General features: G+C 56.0%; 6 protein-coding genes across 6 annotated transcripts; 3 read left to right on the plus strand and 3 right to left on the minus strand.

Moving 5' to 3' along the window:
* Positions 1-148: 148 nt before the first annotated feature.
* BKA78DRAFT_250092 (S-adenosyl-L-methionine-dependent methyltransferase) lies at positions 149-1,775 on the minus strand (the record flags this gene model as incomplete). Its single annotated transcript, XM_066884534.1, has 5 exons — positions 149-235; positions 296-807; positions 921-1,063; positions 1,332-1,389; positions 1,667-1,775. The coding sequence occupies 5 exons, from the start codon at positions 1,773-1,775 to the stop codon at positions 149-151; spliced, it is 909 nt and encodes a 302-aa protein (XP_066745717.1).
* Positions 1,776-1,940: 165 nt separating this feature from the next.
* BKA78DRAFT_121815 (uncharacterized protein) lies at positions 1,941-3,682 on the minus strand. The gene is made up of 2 exons (XM_066882448.1): positions 3,224-3,682; positions 1,941-2,475 (listed from the first exon to the last, which is right to left on the minus strand). Exons 1-2 carry the CDS (start codon positions 3,514-3,516, stop codon positions 2,106-2,108), a joined length of 663 nt encoding a protein of 220 aa, XP_066745718.1. The 5' UTR covers positions 3,517-3,682; the 3' UTR covers positions 1,941-2,105.
* Positions 3,683-4,035: 353 nt separating this feature from the next.
* On the plus strand, positions 4,036-5,430 carry BKA78DRAFT_121915 (uncharacterized protein). The gene is made up of 2 exons (XM_066882451.1): positions 4,036-4,141; positions 4,194-5,430. Exon 2 carries the CDS (start codon positions 4,276-4,278, stop codon positions 5,113-5,115), a length of 840 nt encoding a protein of 279 aa, XP_066745719.1. The 5' UTR covers positions 4,036-4,141; positions 4,194-4,275; the 3' UTR covers positions 5,116-5,430.
* A 1,312-nt stretch (positions 5,431-6,742) lies between these two features.
* On the minus strand, positions 6,743-10,010 carry BKA78DRAFT_121903 (uncharacterized protein). Its single transcript, XM_066882450.1, has 3 exons — positions 9,407-10,010; positions 8,230-9,356; positions 6,743-8,180 (listed from the first exon to the last, which is right to left on the minus strand). Exons 1-3 carry the CDS (start codon positions 9,803-9,805, stop codon positions 6,848-6,850), a joined length of 2,859 nt encoding a protein of 952 aa, XP_066745720.1. The 5' UTR covers positions 9,806-10,010; the 3' UTR covers positions 6,743-6,847.
* A 751-nt stretch (positions 10,011-10,761) lies between these two features.
* Positions 10,762-16,889, plus strand: BKA78DRAFT_352160 (uncharacterized protein; the record flags this gene model as incomplete). Its single annotated transcript, XM_066891303.1, has 4 exons — positions 10,762-11,012; positions 11,154-13,545; positions 13,652-15,583; positions 16,800-16,889. 4 exons carry the CDS (start codon positions 10,762-10,764, stop codon positions 16,887-16,889), a joined length of 4,665 nt encoding a protein of 1,554 aa, XP_066745721.1.
* BKA78DRAFT_343055 (uncharacterized protein) lies at positions 16,800-18,214 on the plus strand (the record flags this gene model as incomplete). The annotated part of the gene is made up of 2 exons (XM_066890408.1): positions 16,800-16,899; positions 16,959-18,214. The coding sequence occupies exon 2, from the start codon at positions 17,000-17,002 to the stop codon at positions 18,212-18,214; it is 1,215 nt and encodes a 404-aa protein (XP_066745722.1). The 5' UTR covers positions 16,800-16,899; positions 16,959-16,999.
* Between the last annotated feature and the right edge of the window lie 98 nt (positions 18,215-18,312).

Below are 18,312 nucleotides of genomic sequence, written 5' to 3' on the forward strand. Positions count from 1 at the left end.
TGATGTACAGGTCCTAGTAATGTCCTCCCGGTCTATGCCCATCACCCGTGCTTTAGAAAAGACAACATTCTACTCAGGTCTCCGCCCATACACGACATGGCTAGACTTGGAATCAGCTCAGTCATCTCGGAAGCCCTAGTCAAAATACTCACACATGGTGATACGCCCTGATGTTCTTGTATTTGAGCGCATGCAAAAGCTTGGCCTTGAAATCCTGCACCTCCTGGTACGCCCACTGTTTGCAGCAACGACACCCATTAGTCGAAATCATGTCACCAAAACATCGACAACTCACCCCCAGGTTTCTCGTCAACAGCGCCATCACCCAACCCTCCATGCCCGCCTCCCAATTGCGCAGATTCCAGCGGCCAATCTCCTTTGCGCGGTCATCCTCATCCCACGCGCCAATCGGCCACTCGAAGCGCTTCTCCACAACATCCTCAAACCCCGCTTCTCTGATCAACCCGACCATGCTCTCGCCAATCTGCATCGTCTTGCCCATCTTCTCGCCCGCCTCCGTCAGGCAGCAGCGAAAGCGGCTCAGCAGCTCCTGCACCTCGGCGTCGTCCGAAGGCGAAAAGATGGGCACGCCAAACTCGAGCTGCTCGAGGTAGCCCACGCGCGGCCGCAGGTGGCGCTTGCACTCGGCGTAGAACAGGGCCCAGTCGGCGACGCTGCCCAGCAGCGCGCGCACGTGGATCAGATCGAAGCTGGCCTCCGGATACGTCCATTCCGAGTTGCAGTCGTCGATTTCAAAGCGCACGTTCGGTGGCGCGAAGGGCACTTGCGTCGGCGAGAGGTCGGTGCCTGTTCACGTACAAACATTCGTCCGCGTAAGTATCATGGGTAGTCGCGGCTGGGACGGATGTCGATGTCGGGTATACGGGGAAGGAGGAGGAGGCGAAAGAGGGTTTGGTTACCAATCACTTCGCACGCTGGATATCGATCCGCCATGTCAATACACCACAGGCCCGTGCCGGTGCCTACGTCGAGCACGCGCTGGGGATCTGCCAGCGGCGCCAGGAATAGCGCATCGTTGAGCGTCAGGAGCCACAGGTGGTTTCTGTTGAGCTGGTGAGCAAGCGTCCACACGGTGTACGTACTGACTGCTGCCTGCACCGCCACCAGGTGGTCAACGCCAGAGAGACAGCCAGCACAGCCACAGCGGCGGCGACGGGGCAGCCGGCCGACAGGGGTCCGAAAATAGGACCATGAAGACGACGACGACGACAGCTTTGACGCAACCGCCGGAGCGTCCGAAGACGACGGGGCCGCCGCGGCGTCCATCTACATAGCAGCGGACAAGGGGGCAAGGAAAGAAGGAGACGTACTCAATGTTGCCGGCTTTGGCCTGCCGCTCGTCGTTGGGTTGGTAGTAAGCTCCGTCTCCTACCTCGGCGCGCCGCCGCGCCGCGCATCATCAGCTCACACGCGCACATACCAAGTTGGGCAAGGCGATCAACGTCGGGCTCGACATGAATCGCACGACGACTCCGAGGGGAACGGGGTGGAATGATCGCCAAATGGTAGGTGTTTTGTAGGTACGTGTAGACCATCAAAAGCAATATGGTCGTCGTCCGTCGTCTGTCGGGCATGCCGAGCCTCGGGACGAAGCGTCAAAAGCAATTGCAAAACAGAAAAAAAGAAAACACATCTCAAAACTCACGGTACGCGTGGTAGCGGCGGCCGTTCTCGTAGCGATACGTCGTAACACTCGACGCCACGGTGCGGACCCTACTCTCTGGCGGCGTTAGTCGTCCAATCCATACATCCATCCATCCATCCGTGCCGCCTTCTCTTCTTTGTCCGCCGCATATTCGGTCCTATCCGGCCTTCCTATGCAAAGGGCATCGAAAGTCGGGGACTTGAGCAAAACACGTTCTTTCTCGTTTTCTTTTTTACGCTTGTCTTGGGAATGGTGCGGGTGTCCCCTGTTCGGGCTAGGGCGGCTCTTCTGCTGCACCGACTGCGCCATGAAGCGCGTCATGAGGACGCACTGGCTGCCCAGCCCAGCGAAGCATACTGTCGGGCCTCGAGCTTGTTTTTCAATGACAGCAGAAGAGAGCCTGTGCCATGCGCGTGTCGCAAGGAACAAAATAATAGTGTTACAGTATTGTGCAAAGACTAGAAAGAATACGAAAAGTAGGGGAGGCCCCAAGAAGTTTGGCGCGTGCAGCGTGACGAGCAGACGGGGACGGGGCTAGCGGCGGGGAAGCGGGGGAGCAGCAGGGAGATGGCGAGTAAGGAAGGGCAAATGAGGTCGACCAACAAACGACGACGACAGGGAAAGGCAAGGGGAAGAAGACCGTGTTTTTTCCCTGGCTGTCGCGTGTGGGTGTAGGTGGAGGGTGTGGAAGGCCTCGGAAAAATGTTGACTGGAAAAAGGGGATGGGCTCACGAGGTAAAAGTCCGATTGTCCTCATGATCATAGGACGAGGTGTAGTGGTGGTGGTGGTGGTGGTCATCGTCTGGATTCTGTTGGAGAAGTTGGTTTTGTTTTAGCGTGTTGTTTTCTCATCGTCATCGTTTTGGGTATGGCTAGCGGTTGTTGGATGGGAGGTCTAGGCAAGCACACGAGGAGACAGGAAAGGCTGGATGATCCATTCTGTGTGAGATGACAGAGGTAACGTTGGGTTGGTGACTTGGTGGAGCAGTCGTGTAGTGTTGTAGCAGTGATATGTGAGGGAAGAGCGAGACATGCTGGCTGGTGATGCGTTCGGCGGGGAGAGACTAGTAGTGCCATCCATCGCTCCAGTTTTGGCATTCTGGAAGATGGAGGTACCTGTGTGGAGGACAGCAGCAGTAGTCGCCGCGATGATGCGACCACCACCACTACCACACCAAAACAACCTTCCATCACACAAGCGAAACCTCCGTGACGTGTCTGACGAATCCACACGCCCAGCCAGCTCGATCCACCTGCAGGAGACAGGCAGAGGGACAGAGAGACTGATGCAGTGTCCGCGAGACTCGATCAAGCACGGCGGCAGATGGACGAGAAAGTCTGAGTACGAGTGTGGATGGACCGATTGGGGTCGTGGTGGTGGGGAGGTGCGGTGCAAAAGGCCGTTGTACGATGTCGGGCATTGCTTCCCTGGAGAAGGAGGGAGGTCCCGCCAAGGCAGACAGGGAAGAACCAGGCAGAAATTTTTTTTTTCTTTTCCTCTCGTGTGATGCAAAGAAAACAGGGTAGACGCGCGAAGGAGAAAATGGAGAGCCTCACTGGTTCGGAGCCGGCATGGTGGTCCATGTCGCTGGATTGTTTGACGTCGTAGGTGGTTCCCCGACGGCCGGACAGTACAGCGGAGGAAGGATGAATAGTTGGTTGGATGGGGGGCAGTCAGGCTGCTGCTGCTGCAGTGGTAGAGGTGGAGAAGAGAAAAAGAGCAGAAGCGAGGGGATGTATGGCGAGTACGAGGCGCGAAGAATCAGGTCGACGACGCTGCTGATGCCTCTTCTCCAATGAAGTGGTGTTTGTCTCAAGGAGCGGTGGCGGTGGCGGCGCAACGTCAACATCAACGTCAACGTGCGGTCGAATATTGGAGCAAAGTGGAATGCAAAGCGGCAAACGGAGAATGTCAGAGTTAGAGGCACAGGAGGCAGAGATGTGCGTCTCTCGCGTCCCTGGCTGGCTGGCTCTCGCAGGCGTCTTGTTGCAGAGTCGCGGGACGGAAGACGGGAGGGGTGTTCCTGCTCCGCAGCTGGCGTGCCTGAAATGCATCATCCCTCCATGTAGTAAGTCGATTGGACGGGGGAATAGTAGAATCGAATCCAGTCGAGCAGTCGCGTCAGCATCGTCTCTGGGACTGGCTGGCGGCACAGCACATGGCGGATGGATGGTGGTCATCGATCCAGAGGGCCACCGTGTCACGATGCATTGGCTATATGCTGCTGCACCATCAAAACAGCTCGATTCGAGTTGGAAGGCCCGTCGTCCATTTCCTTTTCGCCAATTGAAGCCGGTCGATGCTGCAGCACAGCATTGGAGCCGTCATTCCGCTGTCCAGGAGAGGACTACCTACCTACCTGCTTGCGGCCGCTCGCGCTGGTCCTTGCAAGGACGAAAAGACCACGACCACTACCACCCCCAGTCAGCCTGCGCGACGGCGCACGATCGCCGCAGTGGCTGGATACAAGGAAGGTAGCTATGTGCCGGGTTTGTTCGTCAGACATGGATGCTCACAGTGCGGCAGTGATATCTATCACATTGGCCTTAGCACCGAGACGACTAAACGAGACATGCAGAGACGCGATGAATTATGAGCCAACAACGAGATGGCAAAGGAACAGAAATTGGGTCGTCGGAATGGCAATCGTCGAAGCAAGCAAGCAAGCCACTGTCGACCCTTTGACGATCGCGGGAGCCCTCTCCCAAGCCAAACCGCATCGCCGGGACGGCAGTCTCAAATCCTCGCCCCCGGTTTACGCCGAGTGCTCGGAACCAGTCCCGCTACCATGTCTGTCCACGACGGGCGTCCAAACGGGGCTTTTTGGCCCTCTCACAAATTCAACTACTATGATTTGTTTTTCCATTCTTTTTCTTTGAAAAATCCATTATTTTTTCCCTCCTCCGGCTCAGACATTTTTTTTTTCTTTTCCTTCTTTGCTTTTCCCCCGAACTCCCCTGACACGAACGCCCATGTTCACTGCCCGCCTCTGCACTTCTCCACCCACCACCCCTCCACACCCGGCAACTGCTATTCTTCCGGGGGCAGCAGCAGCAGCGGCACCACCACCACCACCTGCATATTGGATTCCTTACCGCCTTCCCCAGTACATGCATGTCCATCCGCCTGCGCTGCGGCTTACCACCCACGTACTGTACATACATGGTACATACATCCGTATCGAACTTGTATACTGCTCCCGGGATGTAGGCAGGCGCGGGCACACCGCCGCGTTTTAACTGCTTCCATGAGAAAGGCATGCGATGCGCGATCCGCTTTTGCTGACGACGGGTGTGGTCGAAGGCCTGCTTGCTTGCTGCGGACACCAAGCGAGAAAATTCCATGCATGCAGCGCCGTTGCCGCTTGCTTGCTTGCCTCTATTGCTGCACGTTCGCTGTCTGTCTGAGCTGGCCAGAACCCAAGCCAAGCGAGAGTTCGGTCTTGTAACACACCCGTCGCCTCGATGCGCATGTCATGTTCGAGGTAGAGAGGCCACAATGTATGTGACTATGTACTAGGAAACAGATCGAGGTGGGCAGTGTTGTGCCCACCACCGGCACTACCCACTACGACGACCATCATGATCCAGATGACCTGCCTGCCTGCCTGGCCAGCTGTGCAATACATGCGCCGTGTCCATCATCTGCCTCCCTTCACTCGTGTCCAGTGTGGGTGCCTAGATGTTTCTCTGTCCTGTCCTGTCCTGTCCGTAGTCATTTGCATCTCGCGTACGTCGACAGCCAGCGTGCAGCCGCGCATAGACGCGCGACGTGACACAAGACATATCATCTGCCTGTCCGGGTCTGTGCTGTAGGTCGGCTATCCGATGACAACTCCCTGTGTCGTGTCGCCCAACCTCCCCTCGCAAAATTCCTCAACCTTTTGGGTCAGCTACATACATCCAGCAGGACGCGGCATCATGCACGACCTGGGTTCCAGAATGTGGGCAAACAAGCAGGCACCCGAGTGAGAGGATGATGGAAAGAGAGTCGGAATGTAGGGCACATCTTGCGATGCGGCAGTTAGAGACGTTCGTTGACAGTTTGAAAACCCTGATGTATTTTGACTGCGGCCATCATGCTAGCAGCAGCAGGGGGCAGTCCCTTGTTCCGACCCGAGCCAGGCCTTTTGTTATCCCTTAGATTCTTGGAGATTTCGAAAGGAAATAGGGGACTCAAGGAGAAGACGAGGAGCTCCAGAGACATTTTTCAATCGCTCCGTCTGTGGTGTTCTGCTTTTGGTTTGAAGACGTTGCCCGAGACAGAGGAAGATGAGGATGGAAAGATGTGGCCAAGATGGACCACACACCGGAAGACCTACAAAACCAAGACACACGAAACCACAGCGCCCCTGACAGAGCGTCAAGATATTACGTCAAGGAGACATTGGAAGGATAGAAGAGTGATGAAATGGAGTCGATCTCAAGACAGGTAGAAGAGAGAGAAGAGAGAAGAGAGGGAAGAAGCTCCTCACTTGCACCCGAAAACAACGCCAGCCGGTTCCCCTGTTTTGTCAAGGGAAAGAGAAATCAAAGAGTAAAACCACAACCATTCCCTCTCTTCTCCCCGGAGCACCATGGCGCGTATTCTGACGCGCCAACGGCCTCAATGTATGTATGTACAGACGGCTTTGTCCTCGTACCTCAAGCACCGACGATGCAGCGTCGCTTGCTCAAAGACACCATTTCCATCGCTCGCTGCCGTGCTCGCTCGCTCGCTTGCTGATTTGCTTCTTGCTTGCAAACAAATTGCACCCAGTCAGTCACGTCCGAGAAAGACGTGACGAAAAAGAAAGCTTACAGACAAGGCAAAAATGTGAAGAAATTACAGCGGCGGCCCCAGTAACAATGAGAGCGGGAAGGTGGAAGGCGGAGAAAAAAGGGCGGGACCGCAGCGCAACAACAAAACCAAAGATGAAAAAAATCATAGCCTCGTCCTTTCGTGATACAGGCGATATTAGAGGACCATAGCCGACCCAGAGCCGGAAACACCAATAGTGACGCCAGTGAACCCCGCAGTTTCCCGTGTAGCAACAACTCCAGTTTCCCAGACCCGAATGTCTACTTACGTGATCTTCTTAGTACTTGATATGAAGCGTGGTGGTAGTGGTGGTATGTCGATGTAGAGGATGCGCGCCATCAATTAAGTCGAAGAGAGTCGGTGAGGGGGGAGGATCAACCTTAATTGCCGCCGTCCCGTCCTGGACCTTTGTCGTCTGCCGGTGGTTGATACGACTCTTCCCTCCCATTCGCCAGCGCCGCCTTTTCCCTTTCGTCTTCGCTTTGGCTGGCGCTGCCTTCGCCTTCTGTCACCATGCCATCCTTGGACTCTCGACGCAAACGTTCGGCCTTGTCCTTTAGAACCCGCGCCTCCTCCGCCGCTCGTTGCGCCCGTACTTGCTTCTTCCACATGCCTGCATATCTTCCCTTGTTCGCTAGCAGCTCTTCGTGCGTTCCTCGCTCTGCTACTCTGCCTTCGTGCAGCACTAGGATTTGGTCCGCGCGAGTGATGGTGCTGAGACGGTGCGCAATCACGAGCATGGTCCGTCCTTGGCCCAGCGTCGTCAACGCGTCTTGGATGTGCTCCTCGGTTTCCGTGTCCAGAGCTGCTGTAGCTTCGTCCAGCATAATGATCCGGGGATTCTTCAGGATGGTGCGTGCAATGGCAACGCGCTGCTTCTCACCGCCAGACAGACGCAAGCCGCGTTCGCCTACTTTGGTTTGGTAGCCATCGGGGAAAGTTAGAATCTTGTCATGAATGCTAGCCGCACGGCAGGCTTCGTAAACATCCTCGTCTGTCGCATCCGGATTGGCGTATTTGAGGTTGTACATCAATGTCTCGTTGAACAGGACCGTGTCTTGTGGTACAACGCCAATATGCCGCCTGAGCGAATCAATGCTCACGTCTTCGACGTCGTGTCCGTCGACCTCGATGCGGCCGCTTTGAACGTTGTAGAACCGGAAGAGCAGTCGGAACACGGTAGACTTGCCGCCGCCAGATTCGCCAACAAAGGCAGTCGTTGTGCCGGGTTCGCAGTGGAAATCGAGTCCTTGTAGGGCAGGCTTGCGCTCGTCGTACGAAAAGTGCACTTCCTTGAATCGGATGTCTCCTTCGCAAGTGGAAAGCGGCTTGACGCCAGGCTTGTCAATGACGGTCGGTTGCTCTTTGAAGAGCTCCAGCATGCGCTCCGAATTGATCATGGCAGATTGGATCATGCGGTAAAATGTTCCAAAAAAGTTGAGAGGCTGCTGGAGCTGGGCCATGTACGTGAGCAGCGACACGAAGTGACCTACCTGGCTCTGGCCCGTCGTCACTTCGTACGCGGCAAGGAAGCAGGCAATCATGAGGCCGAGCATGAAGACCAAGTTTTGAGTAATGTTCATCAGGTTCAATGAGAACAGGACCTTGTACTCGGCCTTTTGGAACTTGTTCACGGCCGAGCGGTAGCGGTTGAACTCGTAGGCCTCCGCGTTGAAGTACTTGACCGTCTCATATGAGACCATGGAGTCATTTCTTCTCGGCGTTAGCCAAGACTCTCGGGAAACAATGAAAGAATACTTACTTGACAGCATCTTCCTCTCTGTCGGCATTCACCATTTGGCGCCTGATTTCGGCCCGCCACTGAGCCATGCGTATAGTCAGGTAAACATACCAGAACGTGACTACTGCCACGACGAGCGCGTAGTACGCGTCGAATTGTATCAAAAAGTAGGCGATAGCAACGCACAGGTCAACCAACATGGGGACAACCTGGAACGTCACCTGCTCCAAAAACGTATTAATCGAGCTTCCCTTGCCAAGAGCCGAGAGAACTTCGCCGGTCTTCTTGCCGAGATGGAAATCCAAACTCAGGCCGTGGACATGCTCAAAGGCGGCGACTGAAAGCTCCCGGTACGAATACTGGCTGACGGGGATCCACAGCGTCGATCTTATGGCGCCGAGCAGGCCATTGTTTCCCTGCAGGAGGCGGCAAAGTATGTACAATACAATGTACGCCCAGGGCATGCGGACTGGACCATCCTCGCCGGAGAGAACGTTGGTAATCCATCCTACCAGCAGTGGCACCAGGACATTGACGGCCCGCTGCAGCACCACAATCACGAAGCAGATGACAACCACAATTTGCAGCGGCCGGTCCTTGGATGGCCACAGGTAGGGAAAGAATACCGAATATCCTTTGAGATACTCCCACCAGCTCCTCGACGGAATGTTTTCAGGTCTGCTCCAGCCGGCGGGTGCGCCCTCGGTGTGTTTGTGCTTACCACCAGTCGGCATGGATCCGTAGTGGGTGGTTCCGTTTGCGCTGCCATTTTCAGCATTGTTCCCAGCCAAAAGTGGCGCAGTCTCAGTCGTGGTGCCAGCCTCGGCAGCTCTCTTGTGGCGGAACGATACGAAGACGACGTAGAAGCCGATCAGCGCCCCAATCAGCAAAATGCGAACCACGTCGATGACAATCTCAACAACCTCCCATTCGGTCATGTTGTAGCGTAGGCTTCCGCGGCCATCGTGGCCGGCGCGGGGTTCGCGGTGTGCGTGTGTGTAGAGGGAAAGCGAGGCTCCCCATATCGCCACCTCGAGTATCAGGGCAAAAATCCATGTGGCGAGGTGGGACTCGTTGGGTGCGGGCTTGGTGTCGATTATGGATATTAGGAGGAGGACGTAGACGAAGAAGGCACCGACTAGGTAAATCTGGCAGGGTCAGTTTCGAGCCAATGCTGGGGAGGCAGTGGCGGGCGTACCACGACGGACTGGCCGCACCACCAATGCTCTTTGCGGCTGTACAAGGCATGGAAAATGACGGTGACTGCGTTGGCAGCAAAAGTTCCGGCAGCTAGGACGGATAGCCACTCGAACAGTAGCTTCTGGGCTCGGGGAATCTCTTGGAAGAGCGAGCGGTTTTGTTTATTCTTCTGAGCATCCCGCTTGGGCAGCGGCTTGCCTCCAGGCCCGGTTAATATGTGGGAGTCGGTGGATTCTTGCGGGTGCTTTTGCTTCGAGGACAGGCCTATGCTGCGGAGGCAAAAGACGAGCAGGAAGAAGAGGAGCAGGACGATGGGATACGAGTAGTGGAGGTATAGCAGCAGGGAACGAGCGGTATGCGGGTCGAAGAAAGAGTCGTCGGGTATTGACGTCGGCATGGCGGCGGGGGAGGATGGGGAGTCGAAGTTGATGAGGGGGAGGGATGGGAGAAGAGAGAGAAAAGAAGAGATGGTCGTGGTCAGACAGAGGTAGGCATGACAGCGCGACTCGGGGGGTGTACCGGTCGTGTGCTTTGGGAGGTCTATGGAGCGAGTGGGTTGCGGTGGGTGGCGTCTGGTAGTAGGGCGACAGACAATAATGGCTCGCACATGGATGTGTCGGGCTAGACGGCGGGCCCACTCGGGCGCAGCAGGACGCATGCATATCACAAGGCCAGACCCATTTGTTCGTCTGCTCTCCAGATGTCTGTCACAAGCCGCCCGCCGTCCCGATCCAGCGATTAGACACAAGTAGGAACTAAAATAGACAAGGTCGACGAAGACCTCGTGTTTGCACTTGTAGATTCTCTTCTCTCTCGTGCTTGGGCTTGAGTAGTACTTCGATTGCCACGCCGGCCGGGCCCTGCCACCGGCATCATGCCTTAACTACCAAGTCCCCGGCACGCGGCCCTGACTTTTTTGGCTTTTTTATACTACGAATTCGATGCCCTGCCTGGGTGCCACGGTGCCCACCCATGCATCATCGTCCTGCAGCGTTGCTCCCGCGCCCAGGGTCGGTCGTCGGTAGGTACAGAACCGCTGACTAAGACCAGAGAAGTACATGTGGACAAGAGAAAATCAGAATGTTGCTACTGTAAAAAAATACGTCCGCTGCTTGTTCCCGTCTGCCCTCAATCAGTGACGTATTGTACATGTTCCCTGTCGCTTGTCCCGCCTCCAGCTCCAGCTCACAGCGACTACATACTACTGCATGCCGACTCGGCACCCTCGACGCGTCCTTCTCACCGCAACGACGCACCACCACCTCCATTTCATCCACTCCACCTCCACACTCCCATCATCATCGCTGAGCCCATGCAGGAACCTACCCGCAACCTCCCCGACCCTTCCCCGCCATGGCGGCCGACAATCCCCGACGTCTACCTGCAAACGCCGCCCCTAGCAGCACTCCATCATCGTCCTCAATAGTGCCTGCCCCTCCGCCGCCCGCGCCTCCACTCCCGCCAGCAAGGTCTGCTGCCAGAAATGCCTTTACCAGATTCGTCGCTCAATCCTTTACCTCGTATGGTTCGCGTCCCCCCAGCGCCCAAGCAGGCCGCGCCGATGCTGCGCGGATAACAAATCCTCTAGCTCCCAGGATTCCCGGGTGAGTCGTGTGATGCGTTCTGCCTTGTCGCCTTTTCACCGGCTACCTCTTCAATTGCGCCGCTGCAGCCAAATATCCACGTCGACCCCCCGAAGGAATGACCAGTGCCGCGCCCGCTGACTCTGAGCTGTGCCTTGCCAGACTGTCGACCCTCTCGTCCCAAGATGCAAGCCACAAGACTGGGCTCGAAATTTCCGCCGTGCACATCAATCAGGATCGGACACATGCCGTCCTCGCTGGCAAGGAAATTCTCAAAACAATTCGCATCACAGACACAAAGTGTGCCGAGGAGTCCAATCTCCGCGCAGCAATCATCAATTATGCCTCGCATCACACGTCGGCCGGGTCCACCGCGCCAACCAGACACCGCGACACGCTCGAAATCCATGACGTAAAATGGTCCCATGGCAACTACAGCTCCCACATTGCAACCGCCGCCGCGAGCGGCAAGGTTGTTCTGTACGACCTCAACCGGACCGGCGTCGAGCTTGCCCAATTGCACGAGCATCACCGTCAAGTCCACAAGCTCGCTTTCAATCCCCACCAAGGATGCTTGCTTCTGTCTGGCAGCCGAGACTCCACCGTCCGGCTGTGGGATCTGCGTGACATGAAAAAAGAAATAATGTCCTGTCCCAGTCGGGATAGATACTCCGGCCAAAGTGAGGGCATTCGCGACGTCGCCTGGTCCCCTACCGACGGCGTCGAGTTTGCCTTTGGCACTGAAAATGGAGTGATACAGCGGTGGGACACGCGCATGAACCGTGCACCCAAATTGAAGCTCAACGCCCACGACAAGACGTGTTACTCGATTGATTGGCATCCGGATGGAAAGCACCTTGCCAGCGCAGGCGCGGATAAGACGGTAAGGATTTGGGATTTTTCCTCTGAACAACGTCGACAAAAGCCTGTCTGGACGATCCGTACACCACATCCCGTTTTTCATGCGAGGTGGAGACTGCCATTCCAAGACCAGGACGTCTTCCAGTGCACCCACTTGGTCACCGCGTACGACCGCGATCATCCCGTAGTCCACGTGTGGGACTTTCGACGGCCTTCGCTTCCATTCAGAGAACTATCCCTCTATCAGACCGCACCCACCGACCTGCTGTGGCGCACTCGTGACTTGCTTTGGACTGTCGGGAGAGAAGGCATCTTTACCCAGTCGGACGTGCGATATGCTCCGAAGGTGGTTGACAGGCGGAACATGTCCGCTTTTGCCCTGTCGTCCACTGGCGATCTCAGCGCCTTTTCTCAGCGGAGAGGTCGTCATCGTGCCTCCGGGACCCCCTATGACTCGACTGAAGGTTTCACCGGAGACGAAAAGGGCAGAAGAGACTTTTCAGACAACAGCCTTCCGAGAAGCTCTGCTGACGACAGTGTCGACGATGCCTTTCTCAGCTCCTCGCTGAGGCGACACCACGGCCGCACAGCCAGTAACCGGTCTACAAAATCAATCAGCACTACCCCGCCCTCTGATCATGCAGGTAGGATGATGTATTTGAGCGAGTCTCTGGCCGGGCATGAAAAGTTTTCGTGGACTCCCAACCAAGCCGCCCTTCGCGGCGTAGCGCCCGGGTCAACAAATGTCCCCTTGTACACGTACATGGCGCAAAAGTACAAGCGGACGGCGCTGGATGATCCACCTACCATCCCAGGTTTCTGCGAGCTTCAGCAGGCTTTCGAGGCCAACGCAAAATACGCCCAGAAAGCTGGCAGTCACCGATTGGCGAGTTCATGGAGAGTGGTTGGTCAGATCGTATCGGATGCGGTGCAACAACGGGCAGAAGCGAATCGCAGGCGCAGACTTGAGAAACTTCCTGCAACCCAGCCCAAGCTTCTGCCACCAGTGACGGATGTCTCTGTCTCAAAGACCAAGGCCGACCAGGAGCAATTACTTCACCCTGCAGTTCGGGCCATTCAAGGAGCCGAGACACCAAACGACAGTTCTTCACAGTTGCCCACGCCGATCGCGCGGCCGGTCACTCAGAATCGACAATCGGCCTCGAGCGATGCCAACCTCCTTCCAGACCCAGAACAAGGCGAGTCTTTGGCCTTGCCGCCCTCTCTTGTGGAAGCTCCCCCTCAGCAGACCGGTAATGCTCAACCACAAACAGCTGCAGCTGCGCCTGCACGGCGTCGGAGCGTCTCATTCCAAACGTGGTCTTTTGAGACAAATGACCTCGAGGACAGGGCGGCCATGATAGGGGGCTACAGGGCTCCGCCACGCATACCGCTGAGTCTAGAGCCTTTGGGAGGGGAGGTGGACACGCGTCCGGATTTCAACCGCCACAACTCTGGCGAGAGCTTTGCCATGTTCTCTGCGTCTACGGATTCTCGCGGTCCATCGGTTCCAGGCTCTTATGCCAGCATCAGATCCCAGTCGCGTGTGCAGAATGCAGGATCTTTGCAGGAGCGTTGGGAGCAGCAGAGTGTCGGCCCAGCCTTGTCCAGCTTTGGCGCCAGTGCCACGTCCGTCGACGGTCAAGGCGGATACACCGGGTCGTCGAATGGCATTGGCGCTGACATGCAGACGGTGCGTATCGAGCATGTATTCTAGTCACACTCGCGCATGGAGGCCTCGTGCAGTGGCCCAATCTCCATGCATGCGGCCCGTTCCAACCGCTGACTCCACATTTCAGGGACCTCGTAATATCGACGGCTCGGCTCCGGGGAACGGGGTCAGTTCCACACCTGACGAACCGGGACCCGGGACTCTCCAGACCATGGTCTCCAACGGTACGACAGGCTCGGGCTCGGAACAGAACAGGGTCATTCACGACATGGAGACTCTCCGCAGGCAAAACCAGCAGCTCATGCGCAACTCAAGCTCAGAGTCGGACGCCTTTACCAGCATCCATGGTAGTCTGTCCGAGGCCTCCGTGAGCAACATTGACATGATGGAAGCGAGCGGCACCATTGTGCCAGAAGGGCCAGCAGAGGTCGCCTCACCCAGGTTTTCTTTGCAGCCAGCGAGTCTGCCTGAAATCATCGCTCCTGCTGTGGACGACGAAGACAGTCATGAGCTAACCCTCTCCGACTATTGCATCAAGCATGAAGATGTCGACTGTGAAATCGGCGCCCCTCTGACCCTCGTAGACATGCTCAATTGGCTTCTCGAGTTCCACAGCAGCACTCTCTCCGACGCGCAGACCATCTCACACATGCTCTTGATGATTACGGAGTTTCTTCCCCACACTCACCCGCTACCTGAAACTCTGACGTCTGCGATTCTCAATGACTATGGCAACTACTTGGCCTCCATCAGCATGTCTCCGGCCAACATTCGCGTTATTCTGGATCGCAAGCTGACTCCACTGGCCAAATCGGGCATCAATCCTCTGCAGGCAGAATCGATCCTCCAGACGTACCACTCCCAACTGCTCTCGCTTGGCCTTTTCAACGCCTCAGCATGGCTCCGACGTGTCTCTTATCCCACGTACCCTGCAGTGTATGAGCAGGCGCTGCAGGAGACTCAAATTGGATTGCGTTGCCAACAATGCAAGAATCCCATCAACAACCCCGCAGATAAGATGGTTTGCGAGAATTGCAAGCGAAGACAAGCGCCGTGCCCAATCTGCTGGAGCACCGTGCCGCCAGAAGGAGTAGGCGTCCCGCTGGCGCAGCAGCAGAAAAAGAAAGGAAAGAGGGGCAGCAGCAAGAGCAAAGGCCACCAGCGCGGCAGAGACAGCACGGGGAGCGTCAGTATTCCACGCAGTGCTGCGGCCACTCCACAAATCAACCCCTTGTCCTCATCAACCTCCACCACACCGCTCGACAAGTCTCCTGTCGTCCCCTCATCTTCCCTCCCCCAGCCTACCCTTTACACCTCCTGCCCGCTCTGTGGCCACACGGCCCACACTACCTGCCTCCGCGCCTGGCACGCGGAACTCGACACTGCCCCTCCCCTTTCCTCATCAAACAATCCCCCTGGCATCTCCAACCCCAAGGACTCATCCGCTGTCCCGCCATACTCTTCCTTCCCCCTCTCCATATCGCTCACTCCCTCCGGTGGCGGTACGTGCCCCACCGCCGGCTGCCTATGTGACTGCATTGACGGGCCTCTCCGCCGCTCCCGCCTTGCCACGCAGCAGCAGCGCCGCGCCGAAGCAGACCGCGGGCGGGTCCGCGACGACGGCCGCCGCGTCCGCGAGAGCGACGCTGTGAGGAGAGCTGCCGGCCTGGTCGGTGCGCCTGGGGTACCGCTGCGTGGCGGCGGCGGGGTCGCTGGCAGTGGTCTCCCAGACGTCGTGCTCCTACCGGGCGGCGCGCGGCGCGGACGAGAGCGCGAGCGCGAACGCCCGGCTACGGCGTTTGCGGGGTCTGTAGTTGGAGCCAACAACGCAGCCAGCGGGTCGTCAGGCGGCGATGGCGCAGGAAGTGCAGGTGGCGTAGGAGGTGGGCTGCGGCGCGGCGGCAGTCTGCGCGGCATTGTTGCGGCGGGAGGCATGACGGCGGCGGCGCACGCGCTGGTCAGGGGCCAGAGTAGGGATGATAGCGCAATTGATGGTAGCGAAAGGAGCAGAGATGGTGACAGGGAGAGGGAGAGGGGCGGTGCTGCGGATGGCAGGAGGGTCAGAGTTGTCGAGCCGAGTGGGAGGAGTACGTAGGGGAGGTGTAGGTGATGTGATGGGTTTGGCCGTCGGTCGTTGAATGAGCTTTTGCCACACTTGAAGTCTATCAGAGCGTTCTTGTCATCCAGGTGTTCTGGTTTGCTAGTATCTAAAGCTTCCTTTGCCATAGCATTGTTTTGTACAGCATCGCATCGCATTGCCGGCGTTCTGAATTTCTCTCTTCTGGTGCATCGCTACTACATGTCCCCGTGCTATGATGTATTTCAAGAGCCCACTTGAAGGCGTGGCTTTCAAAAGGACAGAAAAAAAGCGAAGAGACCACCAGTGTGTCAGTCGTTTCCCAATTCCCTCGCTCCCAAGAGCAGTCCAGCATCTTGGTGTTAGATGGGGCAGGGCTTGCAACTCGCCATGAAGCCACAGTCGAAGAGAGGGTGGCAAGTCTTTATATACCTGCGAAAAAGCGGCACATGCATGGGCTTCACAAGTCAGTCACAATCGCATCTTCGGTTGGTCGTCACGAGCTGTTGCCTGCTGTTGCCTGCTCGCGTGACTCTAGAGTCTAGATCGCTTCTCCCTTTGCCATATTAAGAGCATTTGCAGCTCAAATTCTGTCACTCAGTCTTTCGGGTCGGTCTGCAGCTTTTGTCGACACGAATACCAAAATGACTGGGCTGCAAGTGGACACGGAAGACACGACACTGTGTTTGTTCTTTTCTTTGCCTTCCCCAGCCGCGGATATTTTGTTTTGAAGGCAGTCAGAGAAGATGATGAAGCGGCGATGATGGGAGATGAAGATGGTGGCTAGGGTATCATAATGGTGATGAGTGAGGTTGCTGGATGCTTGTAGTGGAAGAGATGGAAGTGCGCAGTAGGAGCACGTCAGACTAGCCCTGCAGCCTGGCCTGGTGGATGGGGAAAGTGCGTAGAGGCAAGCAGAGGAAGGCGCGTCGGCGGCCGCGTCGTCAAGATAATCCGCGTCGCCCACACACTTCTCTTCAACCACACCTCTCTTCAATCACACCTTTCTCTGTGACTCCACAACACCTGGTGCGCGTTCAACACACTAACGCTTGCCATCGATCTCTTCGTCGTGTTTTCTTTCCGGCTCTTGACAGGAAAAATGTCACAGCAGCCTCAAAACACTTGGCCTTACGGCTATCCGCCCTGTGAGTGCTGTTTAGGTCACGAAACATTGAGCGTCGCTGACGGGAAACAGCCAATCCTCAAGGCGGCAGCCAAGTCCCTCAAGGCCATTGGCAAGCTCCTCAAGGCTACGGTCAAAATCCTCAAGGGCACAGCCTTCTAGAATACCCAAAGTGAGCCAACCGATTTGATCTTATCCTCACAATTTTCGTCTACTGACATAATAAAACAGTCAATGCTCAAGACTTTCCCCCAAATCAGCATCAACCTCCAATGCCCTTCAATTCCGCTCCTCCAGGCTTTGTTCAAAACCAATCTCGACCCCCAATGCATCACAACTTCAATCCTCAAGACTTTCCCCAAAGCCAACCTCGATCGCCAATGCATTACAACTCCAATTCTCAAAGCTTTCCTCCTCAGAACCAACTTCATCAGCCAATGCATTACAACTCAAATTCTCAAGCCTTTCCTCAAACCCAGTCTCAACCAACACACTACAACTCCAATCCTCAAGGCTTTCCCGAAAACCAACATCAACAGCCAGTACCGCACAACTTGAATCCTCAAGGCTTTCCTTCTCAGGACCAACCTCATCAGCCAATGCATCCCAACTCAAATTTCCCAGGCGTTCCCCAAAACCAATCTCAACAGTCAACGCATTACAACTCCAATCCTCAAGGCTTTCCTCCCCAGAACCAACCTCAACAGCCAGTACAAAACTCCAATTTCCAAGGCTTTCCCCAAAATCAACCTCATCAGCCAATACAAGGCTCTCCCAAAAACCAACATCAACAGCCAATGCAGCACGACTTCAATCCTCACAGCTCTTCCCAAAGTCAGTCTCAACCTTGGTCACAACACCAAAATCACAAGCAACCTCAGTCTCAGCCAGTTCACCCCCCAAACACTCAAATCTTCGAACAGGCCCCTCAAGCCATTGACCAAAACTCTCTGGACGGCCAATCTCGACCTTGCCTCCAAGCGAATCAATGTTTTCAAGAGCATCAGCTCCAAGAAACTGGCCCACTCACTCCAAATTCGAGCCAGGAATCGACCCTGCACCAAAACTGGGGTCAGAAATCCCCACAAACGCCATACCAACAACAAGGAACAGGCGTCCCAGATGTGCTCTTTGACCCTGATCAAAGCATCTCACCTCCCGAAAGTCCGGCTGCAGAGCGTCGAATCGGGAGCAGTGCTAGGGAAAAGTACCCAAGCCGTCGGCGTCAAGATCCTACCAAACCTTCCGCTTGGGCCTACATCCCCGATGAGATACGGATAATCAAGTGCTGCTGGTGGCATTTCCGCAATTTCATTTGCAAAGTCCCAAGATGCCCACATCGCCATGCCGAATTTTCGGACGATGAGCTCAGGGAATATGCGCAAAAGAACGCGGGTGTGAGCGGTTCGTGTCACGAAATTCGCATGGGGCGCGAGGTGCGCGACATCGTGCGTTCTCATCAGGAATTATTTGGGGCTTCCAATTAATTCTGAGGCCACAGCAAGAGAAGAGGAGGCAAAGGCTCCGATTACAACAAATGAGATCTCCTGGGACAAGATACGCAATCACTGTCGTAATGTGGCCA

The sequence above is a fragment of the Phyllosticta capitalensis genome (assembly GCF_038381095.1).
Source record: "Phyllosticta capitalensis strain CBS 128856 chromosome Unknown BKA78scaffold_4, whole genome shotgun sequence".
Lineage (NCBI taxonomy): Eukaryota > Fungi > Ascomycota > Dothideomycetes > Botryosphaeriales > Phyllostictaceae > Phyllosticta > Phyllosticta capitalensis.

Bases quoted from the DNA above. Each gene is read 5' to 3' on its own strand.
- BKA78DRAFT_121815 (XM_066882448.1), bottom strand. From the start codon at position 3,516: ATGTTGACGTTGCGCCGCCACCGCCACCGCTCCTTGAGACAAACACCA. The intron at 2,476-3,223 runs GTGAGGCTCTCC...CTTCTCCAACAG, and splicing joins ACCATGCCGGCTCCGAACCA to AATCCAGACGATGACCACCA.
- BKA78DRAFT_121915 (XM_066882451.1), top strand. From the start codon at position 4,276: ATGGCAAAGGAACAGAAATTGGGTCGTCGGAATGGCAATCGTCGAAGC.
- BKA78DRAFT_121903 (XM_066882450.1), bottom strand. From the start codon at position 9,805: ATGCCGACGTCAATACCCGACGACTCTTTCTTCGACCCGCATACCGCT. The intron at 9,357-9,406 runs GTACGCCCGCCA...TGACCCTGCCAG, and splicing joins GGTGCGGCCAGTCCGTCGTG to ATTTACCTAGTCGGTGCCTT. The intron at 8,181-8,229 runs GTAAGTATTCTT...AACGCCGAGAAG, and splicing joins AGAGAGGAAGATGCTGTCAA to AAATGACTCCATGGTCTCAT.